Source organism: Mesoplodon bidens (genome assembly GCF_964165515.1).
Source record: "Mesoplodon bidens genome assembly, chromosome: 10".
Lineage (NCBI taxonomy): Eukaryota > Metazoa > Chordata > Mammalia > Artiodactyla > Ziphiidae > Mesoplodon > Mesoplodon bidens.
This window is the reverse complement of record NC_138172.1, coordinates 66198031-66210740: the sequence shown is the minus strand read 5'-3', so window position 1 is coordinate 66210740 and position 12710 is coordinate 66198031. Positions and strand designations below refer to the sequence as shown.

At 52.9% G+C, this 12710-nt stretch overlaps 1 protein-coding gene across 1 annotated transcript; it reads left to right on the top strand.

Annotated features, from left to right (window-relative positions):
* Window positions 1–714: 714 nt before the first annotated feature.
* Window positions 715–6271, top strand: MLN (motilin; the record flags this gene model as incomplete). Its single annotated transcript, XM_081247372.1, is given in 4 exon segments — window positions 715–831; window positions 2803–2845; window positions 2848–2912; window positions 6221–6271. Coding segments are annotated over 4 exon segments (276 nt in total).
* Window positions 6272–12710: the final 6439 nt, after the last annotated feature.

Genomic DNA, 12710 nt, shown 5'->3' with positions numbered 1-12710 from the left:
TCGCCAACACTGGTGGCATTGGTGCGGGTTGTCACGGGGGAAGTTGTTTCTGGATGGCGGCCAGCAGGCAGCTGGACTCGCTGGAGCTGGGAAAGGGTTTGTTCCAGAGCCGGTGCTGGCCCAGAGGGGTGGGAACCCTGCTCTGCTCTTAGATGCTGCTCCAAGCTGAAGTCTTCCATCTGGCTCTGCCTCCGCATGGGCAGAGGGTCTCCGCCCTTCCTCTCTAGACCTGGGGTCTTGGCCCAGTGCTCCCAGGGCAGAGCTGGAATCAGCTGGGCCTGGGTGCATCCCTTTTATCATCCTAATCGGCTCAGGGAGCAGGCAGGGCTCTCTGGATCTTGGGACTTGGTTCTGCTGACAATCTAAAAGTTTTTTTAATCTGCAACATGGGGTCCCTCCTGCTTCATTAGCCCAGCTGACCCCAGGAGACCTCGTCAGTAACAAAGGGAAGGAACAAGTGGAATGATTCTTCCCCGGTGTGTGCAGGGGGCAGGGCAGCCTCTCCCAGGTGCTTAGGGCAGAGAGGGGGCTCTGAGTTCCTCTGGTACAGCCCCACACCAGACCCAAGTCCAGACAGGGTAAGTGGCTTGCTCAAGATCACACAGCTCCAGGTGGGCCATGGACCAGAGCTGAGGGCTCCTGCCTCTAACGCAGCAGCGTGTCCCTGTACCCTACATTGGTGACAGGAGCTCCCTGTTTTCATCCAGCTCCAGGATGCTGTCCCGCGAGACCGTGGCCTTTCTGCTGGTGGTGCATGCAGCCACCATGCTGGCTTCCCAGACGGAAGCCTACATTCCCATCTTCACCTACGGCGAAGTCCAGAGGATGCAGGTAAGATATTCCCAGGGTGCCCGCCTCCCCAGTGTGGCCGAGTTGACCCGCAGCCCTGCTCAGCACTGAAGTCACATTAGTTTCTCTGAGGCATAAGTGTCCCTTCAGTAAACCCACGTTTAATCAGCTATGCCAGGGACACTGAGGCGAATATGCAAAACCAGGACCTCAGATAACCCCAGACCCCAGCCGTCCCCACGGCCACTTCCACTCTTACACTAGTGCCACAAAGGTATCAGTGGCTCCTACGGGCGACATCTTTTCCCACCCCTGCCCATCCTTCAGGGGAAGTTTTCAATTAACAAGCCAATAAATATTTGTGGAGCATCTCTGCAGCACAAAGGGCCACCCCGGGTGAGAGGCCAGACACGCAAGGAAATCTCAGAACCTCCCGTCTTCAGGGAGCTGGCTCGGGAGCCAAGACACAAACATATGAAAGATTCACTAATAACAGAAAACAAAAGGGAGATGTCACAAGGCAGGACGTGATTAATTGTCCAGTAAGTAATGCTGCTGGTATGCGCTGAGTTCAGGGCAGGAGAAAACATGGTGGGCTGGTGCGGAAGAGGGGAACCTGAGCTGAGGGCCTCGAGAGAGAAGGATGGGGGACAGGTGGGTGCAAATGTCTGAGCAGGAAAGAAGGTGCCTTTCCAGGGAGTGGTGGCCAAAGCCTCCTTCTCTTTAGAGCCCAGAAGAAAACAGGGCAGGCTTAATGGAACTCAGGCAGCGGAGCCTAAGGAAAACTGGGCTGCTGGACCTGCCTCCCTGGGCCTTTTACTTTAGACATCAAGGGGTTCTGAGTGTCTCGCCACCTTTGTTTCTCTCTTTCTTTTTTTCCCGCACTACACGGCTTGTGGGATTTTAGGTCCCCAACCAGGGATTGAACCCGGGCCCTCAGCAGTGAGAGCGCAGAGTCCTAACCACTGGACCACCAGGGAATTCCCTGTTTCTCTTTAAATGGGATGAAGTAATGGACGTTCATGTCCCACGTGTCTGAGACCAAGGCTCCAACAGGGATCCATGACTGAGTCAGTTCTCTGGGAGGTCACGTGGCCCTGAGGCACAGCCTCTGTAGCAACGTGCTCTGTCCCGGGGTAGGTTTCCACACATCCAGTGAACAGCATCCTTTACAGAGGCCAGGCTGGACCCAGCTCCCCTTCTTCGGGGTGGACATGCAAAGTGATGGAGGAGATACAGAGGATCCCCTAAACCTACCTTCGTCCACCACTTGGCTCCCTCTGCAGGAAAGATTACCAGCTGTTCCAGAATCACCATGTCCCAGGGTAGGCCCAGAGCTGAACCCCCAGAGTGTCCTCAGAGAAACCAAAGGAATGGGGGTGTATCTGATCTCAGTGCTCAGGGACCTAGCAAGCAGGATGCCCGGCAAGATGTGGGGCTGGACAGAAAGAGTCAAACTCAGTATTACACGAGCTGGCAAAATGGCAACCAAAGGACGCTTGGCATTAATCTGCTCCGTGGTTTTCCTCCTCATAATTGCCAGGCACTGGCATTTTTATGAAGAAGCTGCAAACTCCTTCCTCCATAATTCATCTCCCTGTCTTGCCTCATAAATCACCTCCCAGGGACTCCAGTTTCGGGGCCACCCCACGGCGCCCTCACCATCTCTTTTACAGGCTCTTTGCTAAGAAAAACACATTTTCACACTTAATACGCAAGAAGGGTGGCCATTATTTTCAGCATTTTAACTTAATTAACAGTAACAACCTGGGTGTAATGTTTGAACTACAAAGGAACGGATTCCTCTTCGAGTTGACTTGTTGCTGGGCAAATCGAGGGCCATTGTCAAGCCGCTGGGTGTCTGAGACACCCTGTGAGAGGTGCCTGGGAAAAGGGGTTCTTTCGGCCTGAGCGGGAGCTCCGGCCACTTAGCACTCTGGGTAGAGACTCCAAGGGGCCATATGGGTGGTTGAGGGAGGGTGAGTTTTGTACTGTTTTGTGCTCGACCCCTAGGCAAAGGAGCAGTACGAAGGGCAAAAGAAATCCCTGAGTGTACAGCAGAGGAGGTGGGCCCACTGGACCCCGCAGAGCCCTCGGAGGAAGAAGAAAAGGAAGTTACCAAGGCGAGCAGACAGGGGGGCAATGCAGAGAAACCCAGTAGGGGGATGGTCCCCAGCCACCACAGAATGTTCTGTGAACCAGACACTGAGGCAACAAGCTCCATCCTAGGAGGGGGAAACAGATACCAAAGATGAGACAATAAACCATTTTAGGCACCAAATAAGGAGGTAGACTAGAGAGTGACGGTGGGGCTGGGGGCACTGCTTTGGCTGCGGGAGTGGAGGGAAGGCCTCTCAGAGGAGGTGACATTTGATCTGAAGCCTGAAGCATCAGGAGGAGCCACCCATGCAAAGAGCTGAGAAGGAACATCCCAGAAGAAGGAGCAGGGAGTGCAAAGGCCCGGCTCAGGAAGCCCCTGGTGGGTCGGAGGCCCTCGAGGCCCAGGGAGTGCTGAGAGAGGTCAAGAGGCCAGCAGGGCCTGGTGGGCCAGGCAAGATGCCTGGGAGGCTGTTGGGGGTTCAGAGCAGGGAGGTCATCTGCTCCCACTCAGAAAGAACGGGGGCGGCAGGAGTGGAGGCAGGAGGCCGCTCAGAAGGCAGCTGTGGTCCTCAGGGAGAGGCGACGGGGGTGCCGTTTCCTGCCCTAGACTGGAGCCGGGAGACAGCTACTGTGTCAGGACCCAGGGTCCAGGGTCTTGAGCACCCAATGAGGATGCACAGATTGTCAGGGCTGGAGAGAGCCTTGAGTTTGTCTAGTAGGACTCTTTAATTTCACAGACTCATTTATTCAGACGGAGAACACTTACTAAGCCTCCGTTACGTGCAAGGCACGCTTCTGGGCACTGGGGATAGAGTGACAAACAAAACAGATAAATCCTCTGCCCTCATGGAGCTCATACTCCCAGGGAGAACAGAAACAAGGTACTGGAAGCATCAGCAACAGACCGCAAACAGGGTAAATAAGCAAACTTTACAGTAGGTCGCGTGGGGATAGGTGATGTGGAGGGAAGTAAAACAGGGAAAGGAGATGGGGTGGGTGGTAATTTTAAATAGGGTGATCAGAGCAGGTGTCGTGAGTAGATTGGTGTTTGTGCAAAGACCTGAAGAGAGGGAGGGAGTGAACCATAAGGATATCTGGGGGAAGAACTTTCCAGGCAGAAGAAACAGCCAGTGCAAAGGCCCTGAGGCAGGAGTGGGCCCAGAGGAGAGCGGGAGAAGGAGGGAGGGAGAGGAGAGGGGGAAGGAGAGAGAGAGAGAGAGCGCTTCAGCCCCGGGTGGTCATGGGGGAGGCAGAGCAAAGTGGTCAGACTCTGGAAATATTTTGGAGGCACAAGCCCACAGGATTTGCTAAAAGAATGGATATAGGATGTGAAGAAAGAGAAAAGTAAAAACTGACTTCAAGGCTTTTGGCTGGAACACCTAGAAGGAAGGATTTGCCACTTACTGAGCTGGTGAAGCCTGTGGTTGGCTCAGGTTGGCAGGAAGATCAGGAGGTCAGACTGGACCTGTGAACTGTGAGATGCCTGTTGGGCACCCAGATGGAGATGTTGCACCGGCAGGTAGATATGCAAGTCTGGACTTTAGGAAAGGTTGGGGCTGGAGACATAAATGTGGGACTCATCAGCAATTATACAGAATTTCAAGCCAGGACAAGGCGAGATCCTTGTGGGGGTGGTGGGTGGATGGAGAGAGAAGAAGTCCCAGGACTGAGTGTGGAACACTTTCCTGTAAAGGGGTCTGGAAGGGGGTGGGGCAGACTGGCAGACCGATATCTAGAGAGAGTGGGGGCCTTGCCAAGGTCACGCAGTGGTCAAGGCAGAACAGAGCTGGACTCCACACCTCCTGCCTCCCAGTGAACACTGGCAGTGATCTTTGCACCCCCTTGGGTCCCCACAGCATGCTGTCCACAGACAGTGAGGTCACACATGTGGCACAGAGTGTGACCTCTGTGCTGTCACTGCAGCGGAGGAAGGGGGGGCACTCCTTCCTTCCCGCAGGCTCCCTGGGTTCTAGAGGAGGGAGCCTGGGAGGGAGTCATCCGCCTGGCAAAGGGGGAGCTCACTCAGAACTGCCCTCGAAAGGCACCTGAAACAGAGTTTATGGCACTGACTCTGAGGTTCCCACGGTACAGGTTATATCCGATGTAACATCTCAGGAGGCTTGGGGTGGATACCTCTTGTCCCCTCTCCTTATCCTTAGAACCATGACATGCAGGCCAGGAGGTCCTTTCTGGGTCATCCAGTCCAGCCTCTTCATTTTAAAAGTAAGGAAACTGGGGCTTCCCTGGTGGCGCAGTGGTTGAGAGTCCGCCTGCCGATGCAGGGGACATGGGTTCGTGCCCCGGTCCGGGAGGATCCTGCATGCCGCAGAGCGGCTGGGCCCGTGAGCCATGGCCACTGAGCCTGCGCGTCCGGAGCCTGTGCTCCGCAATGGGAGAGGCCACAGCAGTGAGAGGCCCGCGTACCGCAAAAAGAATTAAAAAATTAAAATTAAAAAATAAAAAATAAAAGTAAGGAAACCATTCCCACAGCAAGGGAACAGCACAGGCAGGGCTGGAACCGCCAGCCTGCAGAGCCGCCCCTAAGGTTGTCCTTCAGGCCTCCTGAGTCCATTTCCCATCCCTGGTGTGTCGGGTGGGAGGGGGGGGAGCAGGCCTGGGACTCCTCCATCGTGGGTCTCTGGAGAGTCAGGGGTTCTTGGCTTGTGCAGCGAGACCATTGAACCAGGAAGCTCTGAGGGGGGGAGATCAGTTGGTGCCCCTTGCTCTGCCCCAACAACCTCTCTTGGTGGAGAGCCTCCAGACAGCTCCTCCACGGTCTCACGTGTGTCCCCAAGGTGCTAGAGAAAGCGTAGCCTATGGGTCCCGGGAATGGACCCTGGAGCCAGGCCTTCTGGGTGCACTTCTCCCTCTGCTATTTAGTACCTGTGTGGCCTTGAGCAAGTTACTTGACCTCTTTGTCCTCAGTTGCCTCATCTGCAAAATGGGGATACTAATCCCCATTAGTGTCTACATCATAGGGTCATTGAGAGGCTTAACCTATGGAAAGCATTTAGAGTGACACCTGGCACCTGGTACACTCCCACGTGTTAGCTATTATCATTCAGGAGAAGGAGAGGGGACTTTCCTTCTCTGATCCCAGCTTCCCCCACCAGGGTGAGGCTGGTTGATCCTCCTCCCTCCCTGCTGGTCTCAGCAACTTCCAGGATCCAGCCCCCAGGAGAGAATTGGGGAGAGGGGCCAGAATTCCCAGAGGACCCCAGAGGATCTGGAAGAGTGGCACGGCTCCCCCGCGGTCCCTCCAACCACCTGTAGGGCACCCAGGGGTCAACGGCGCACTCTGCCTTCCTGTTAACTCTGCCTTATTTCACAGCTGACTGCTCCCGTGGAAATTGGCATGAGGATGAACTCCGGGCCACCCTGAAAGGTCTGCTGCGTGAGGTGTTGCTGTCCAGCCAGAACGGTAAGCGGAGCCAGGGCGCCTCCGGGTTCATATTCCTGCAGCGTAGCCAAGTAGGGTTTGGGGGCTGTGATTTGTTTTTCTGCTTTGCTCTTGAGAACCTGGAGCTGCCTTCTGCCGCAAGCTTCCACACCCTACCCCATCTCCGAGGGGAGCCTAATCACAGATTTGGTGGGGGTACAGGGAGGAGGCGAGTGGGCGGGCCTCGGATGGCTGCTGGTGGTTGGGGAGGCCCAATTCCCCAGCCAGTGGCATCTCCAGGCCCTGCCTCCAGGGCTCAGACCCCTTTCCCTAAGGCCTTTCTGGCAGAGGACCACAAATGACAGCAACCCCGACCCCTCCCCCTGCACAGATCTGTTCCTTCCCTCTCCAAACGCCACTGAGGCTGGTTGGTGACTCAAATGGAAACCCTGGCGCAGTCTGGCCACAAAAGCCTGCATTTCTTTTCCCCCCATCCATTCTGCAAATTGAAGTCCTGAGCCCCATTTGGCCTTCCCCGGGTCAAGGTTGGCCTGAGTTACTTGTGCAAAGCTAGGTCTTATGTGACAAACAGCCACCAATTTCTTCTCCTAGTCCACAGGAGGAGAGGAGAAAGGCCAGGGGAAAATGTCTGGGGCGGAGGAACTGAGAGGTTAAATTACTAGCCTCAGACTATGGAAAAAGCTAGAGGGAGAGTCTGGCCAGACCTCCCCACGTTCCTCAGACCTGCAGGCACGTTTAGAAGGTGGTTTCACAGATGGACCTGATGACACTTCTGAGCTGCAAATTTCCTTTGCTTTTCTCCAGCAGCCAAGTGACAGGTCACCTGGGGGAGAAGCTGGATGGAACTCGGATTCCCCCCACCCCCCGGGAGGCCCCGGGAGCCCATGTGCATGGCCCATCTGCTGGGCTTGGAAGGAAAACACCCTCTCCCAAGCAAATCCCCCTCCAGCAAATAAATCATGAAATATACAGAAATGACTCTTTTATTTAATATTTTAATTTCCAAAGGTCAGAGTCAGGTCATGCCATAAAGGGGGAAATAATAAAGCTCAGAGAGAGTTTGGCCATAAATGGTGCGTATATTAGCAAAGCATGTGCCTTTTGTAAGTTCTGTGTGCAAATATTAATTGAGACCCACGGAATCGGAAGATTTGCACTGGCCCTTCCGTTCTAGGTAAGGAAACTGAGTCCCGGAGAGATGGCATCTTTTGCCCATGTGCTGAGTCAGTGGCAGAGCAAGCACAGGAGCTCAGGCCTCCTGAATCCTGGTCCATTTTCTATTTACTGACTCGAGGTCTAATGGACCAGAGCCTTTTAAGGCCTCTGCGCTCAACCCCTTGCTGGGTAACTTCCAGCTAGCCCTTTAACCTCAACGAGCCTTTGCAAAAGCAAGGTGGTAATATCTGCCTTGAGATCTGGGGACGGAGGCACCAGCAAAAAGCACATTACTATTATTATTATCACCTTGTGACTACATGCTCCAGCATCTATGGCAAAATTACACAGCCAACCCATTTATTTCTGCGTTCTAAACAAAACTTGATGGGAAATTTCATTCTAATTTAATTTTACGCTAATGACTGTTCATTTATTTATAAACTGCGGCCATTTAGGAACCCAAGCTCCATCCATAGGTTACCAACAATTAGACGACAGTGCCCATTCCGTATCTCCACCCGCCCCAGCCACTTCAAGGGCTTAGCCGTGGATAACAGTCAGAACAAGACGACTTCAGCCCTTAAAAAGGACCCTTGCTTGGGGTGCTCTGAATGCCCCTCGAGGAAGCTTACACGGGACCCAGAGCCTGCACACAGCATGTTCACACAGTTTCCAGTGCACGTACTGATCAACCCAAGCACAGCTGCCGGATCCCGGGAGATGCTGCCCAGACACCCGCTAATAAACGGGGAGAGAGGGTTGCAGCAGGGCACGTGAAGGGAGGAAAAGCCACAGGAATCTAGCTATAAAGCGTGCGATTGGAGGAACTGGATCCAGAACTCCTCCTCGCCCTTCCGAGTTCACCAAGTTCCTCCGTTATCAGTAACGCTCTCCAAGAAGCAAAAAAATAAAATGTTCACTGTCTCTTTCCTTGTGGAAAACACAGATTTCGCGTCTTTTCCTTGCCCTCTGCTGAGATCTGCCCCTACAGTGAGACCACCTTCCCCCACCCCCAGCAGGGGGCGCCCATTTCTGGGGCGGGGGCCGGGGGGGGTGTCCCAGCATCCTCTGGGGGATTTTCCCGAAGCTTCTGAGGATTGAAATGGGTGCTATGGAGGGAAATGAGACACCTAGGAGATTCCACCCCGGATGGCTTGCGTCTTTGTCACTGGGAATTGCTTCAGCAAGCACAGCACCTAGGAAGCGTGAGGATGCTGTCGGTTTCGCAGAACAGCCCGGCTCAAAGCTCAGCGCTGCAGCCGACTTGTCCCCCACCCTCGCCCGGTGGCCTCTGAAGTTCTTCCCAGTAATGAGCCACAATGGGGACCCAGCCACCACCTGCTTCTTCATGCACAGCGCCCCGGCTGCCTGTTTAGATATGTCGGCCCCTTTCTTCTCTCGTTTTCCTCCTCCTCCTGCCACTGGTTCGATTTCTCATCATCGGCTCAAATAATTCTTTTTCTCCAATAAGCGCCTCCATTTCCAGGACAGCAGACTCGACTGCTTACAGGACATGCACAGCCCTGGAAGAAATTAAAACTGGATCAGGGGCAGGGGGGTAGCTTGGGGAGGTTCTGAGCTGAGCCAAGGAGAAAATGACCATGTTTTCACAAAACAGAAGTAAAGAGAGACACACTTTTTTTTTTTTTTTTTTTTTTTTTTTTTTGCGGTATGCGGGCCTCCCACTGTTGTGGCCTCTCCCATTGCGGAGCACAGGCTCCGGACGCGCAGGCTCAGCGGCCATGGCCCACGGGCCCAGCCGCTCCGCGGCATACGGGATCCTCCCGGACCGGGGCACGAACCCGAATCCCCCACATCGGCAGGCGGACTCTCAACCACTGCGCCACCAGGGAGGCCCAGAGACACACTCTTGACTAAAGCTAGAGGATGCCTAGACCAGGACCCAGCCAGCATCAGAGACAGGGAAGGTGCCCAGAGGAACCAGTAGGGCGAGGATGCGGCTTCTCAACATCTGGCTGAGATTTATCCAGCAAAATCTACGAGTCTCTCCAGATAACTGGCAACTACAGAGAGTTACAGATTACCCGTTTTCATCTGGAATGTACTTTTACACTTAGGACCACGGGTAATTATAGGGCGACCTGAGCCTAGTTTCACAAGATGGAGATGATGAGGTATTTTCTTGGTAACCACGTCGGTGTGATTTTATAATTACTGAGCTACGTGGATTTGCCATGAAATTGAATACTTAAAAGCAAAGAGTAATTGCCTGATATCTGTACTCTATAATTTAGTGTAATCTAATCATGGACAAAGCCCAAAAGAAAATGTTCTGAAAGCATTACATTTTTCTTCATACACAATTCATTATTGACATTGGGGAATGTATTCCATGCCTCTAAAGGAACTCTTACCCACAGATATCAAGGTGTGAAAGTGGCCAAAAGAGTGAGAGTTTTGTTTAATTTTCAGCTGCTGATGAAAAGCAGGTAACATAACTGCTCAATAAACCCATTCTGACACTTTTCTGTGACTCTATTTGCCCCTTCATTGACCTAGAGAGATAGGGCAGGGTACTGAGATGAGGCAGCAAGATGCTGGGCAGAGCTGGGGCCGTTCCAGTCCAAATCTGAGCCAAAAATTGCACCTACATCGTCCCCCTTTCCAACCATACTCTCCCAGTGCCCCCACCACGGTGTGATGCCACCCATGCTATGGTTCGAAGGAAGCCCAGAATAGCCAAGAGAGATGCACGAGGCCGGGGACAAGGTGGATCAAGGGCAAGTCCATGGTCTGGAGCATCTTTAAGGACCTGATAAATGTGTGCAGGGCTTTTCGCAGGAAGAGAATGAGAAAGGAACCCACTAAAAGATTTATGGCTGTTATTATTATAAGGCTCTGCCGAGACAGAGAGAGGTCGGCAGGACAGCAGGCAGCATGGCAGCCCCTTGGGAATCCAGAGCATCCTCCAAGCGGCCCCTCATCTCTACTAAATGTGTGGATGTGGTTATGAAGTAGATTTAGATATTGGAGCTTGTTTTCCCTCTTTTGACTTTAAGAAATCAGGAAGACCAACCGCAGCCTGAGGTGCTCACCTTAAAAAAAAAAACCACAACAAAGTGATGAGAAAGGAGGGCACACAGGACAGCCGTTGACTTTGCAATATTGCCCTCTTCTTGGAAATGTGTGTTCCCATACTCGACAGGCCCAGCAGCAGAACTAGAAGAGACACAGATCTGAGAAGACCCAAAGGGGCCTCGTGGGCAGCTCCCAACAGGACACAGGCAATGGTGGCAAAGAAGCACTAAGATGGAGCCCTTCGGAGGGGAAGACCTAAGGGTCAGTGTCGGAAGTGTGGGGATGGTCACGTGGATAAAAGCTGATGGGCGGGGCTTCCCTGGTGGCGCAGTGGTTGAGAGTCCGCCGGCCGATGCAGGGCACACGGGTTCATGCCCCGGTCTAGGAAGATCCCACGTGCCGCGGAGCTGCTGGGCCCATGAGCCATGGCCGCTGAGCCTGTGCGTCCGGAGCCTGTGCTCCGCAACGGGAGAGGCCACAACAGTGAGAGGCCCGTGTACCGCAAAAAAAAAAAAAAGCTGATGGGCAACAAACTGACTTCACTGAAGCTGGTAAAAGTGCTTTGAGGGTGGAGAATGTTGATGGAGGACCCTGAAGGGTTATCAATCCAGGGAAGGGGTGGACTGGATCGGGGAGTTCAGGAGGAAAATGTAGAGGCCCGAGACCTGGGAGGAATGATTGACTCATGAGGTTTTCTTCTTCTTTTTTTTTTTTAATGAGGTTTTTTTCTTTTCTTTTTTTTTAATTTTCCTTTTTTCTGATTTTCTTATTTTTAATTTTTAAAATTTTTTGGCTGCGGCGTGCGGCATGAGGAATCTTAGTTGCCTGATCAGGGATCAAACCCGCGCCCCCTGCAGTGGAAGAGCGGAATCTTAACCACTGGACTGCCAGGGAGGTCCCTCATGAGGTTTTTTCTGACTGGATTTTCCAAACAGATTGTGAGGCTTCTTCTTGGAGGGATGGGGAAGGGAAGCATGACTGGCAAATATGCTGTAAGTGGTGGCACATTACCCCAAAGGCCTGCTAGACCCAGCGAGGCAGAGGTGGAGCGCCGGGGGATGGGGCGAGGAAAGGCACTGCTGCAAACATGATGGGTTCGAGGCTGAAGGGAAGACAACGGGGTTCGGGTGGGGCTGGGGGAGGGCTGGGGGTCATTTGTCCTTGGGTGTATGTAGCAGCAGCCGGGACCCCAAACACAAGGAAAGCTGACAAAGCCCACACTGGGGACCACCCCAGGGGTGGCCCCGTTTTGGTATTTTTTTAAATCGCCCGAGATCCACTGTGTGGAAATAGACTGTAACTCTGCGAAATGCTGTAACATTAGCTTTGTTTAAGCATCAGTTTCAAGCCGTCTTAGAATACATGGGGCCAGTATTGATGCTGAAAGGCTCATTCTTTATATGTTGAACTGCACAGCTGCAAGGAGAAGCACAAATGTTACCAACTCATTTGTCATGCAAACAGTGCTTCAGAAAGAAAGAAAATACTATTATGTGGTATATGTGTTAGGCAATCACTATATCAAATTCATGGTATTCCATGCAAACACAGGCAGAGAAAAGGAAAACAACACTTGGTGAGAGAAATCGCACCACATGGGAGCAGCTAAGTCGGGGGAGATGGCGAGGCTAAATCGGAAGCCTGACCAAGCAGAGGTTGTCGTTTCCCCCGCAATGTGGCCAGTGATAAATGCTCCGTGATAGAGCAAGTGGCAGGAATGCAAACGCTGGCAGAGGTGCCTTGTCCAGGGACCCAGGGTGGAGAGACAAGGTGGGGGTGGGCAACGGGACCATAGGGGAGGAGGCGAGATTGGGGGAAGGCGAGAACTGAATTGGAGGGTTAGAAAGAGAATGGGACTTATGAGACCAGCAATAAGTGTTTGGGAAAGGCAGTTGATGATCGATGTGGAAGGAATACAAAGAGGGAGTGGGAGGCAGAACGAAGACCACAGCGTTACTTCCATTTGTCACCACTCCCCATGCTTTCCTTAGGGGTTTCTCTGTCGGGTGGGAGGTTCTACACAGCACTGACGCTGCACACAAATGGGTTAAGTGCAAACACTATGGAGCATGTGTCCTGAGCACCTTGTACAAATTACCTCTTCTAATCCTCACAGCAATCCTATGAGGTTTACTGGCCAACAGGCTAGAAATGTTAGTTGGATATGATCGCACGTCTAATAGTGGTGGAGTTTGGATTCAAGAACCCCCTACTTGGGCTTCCC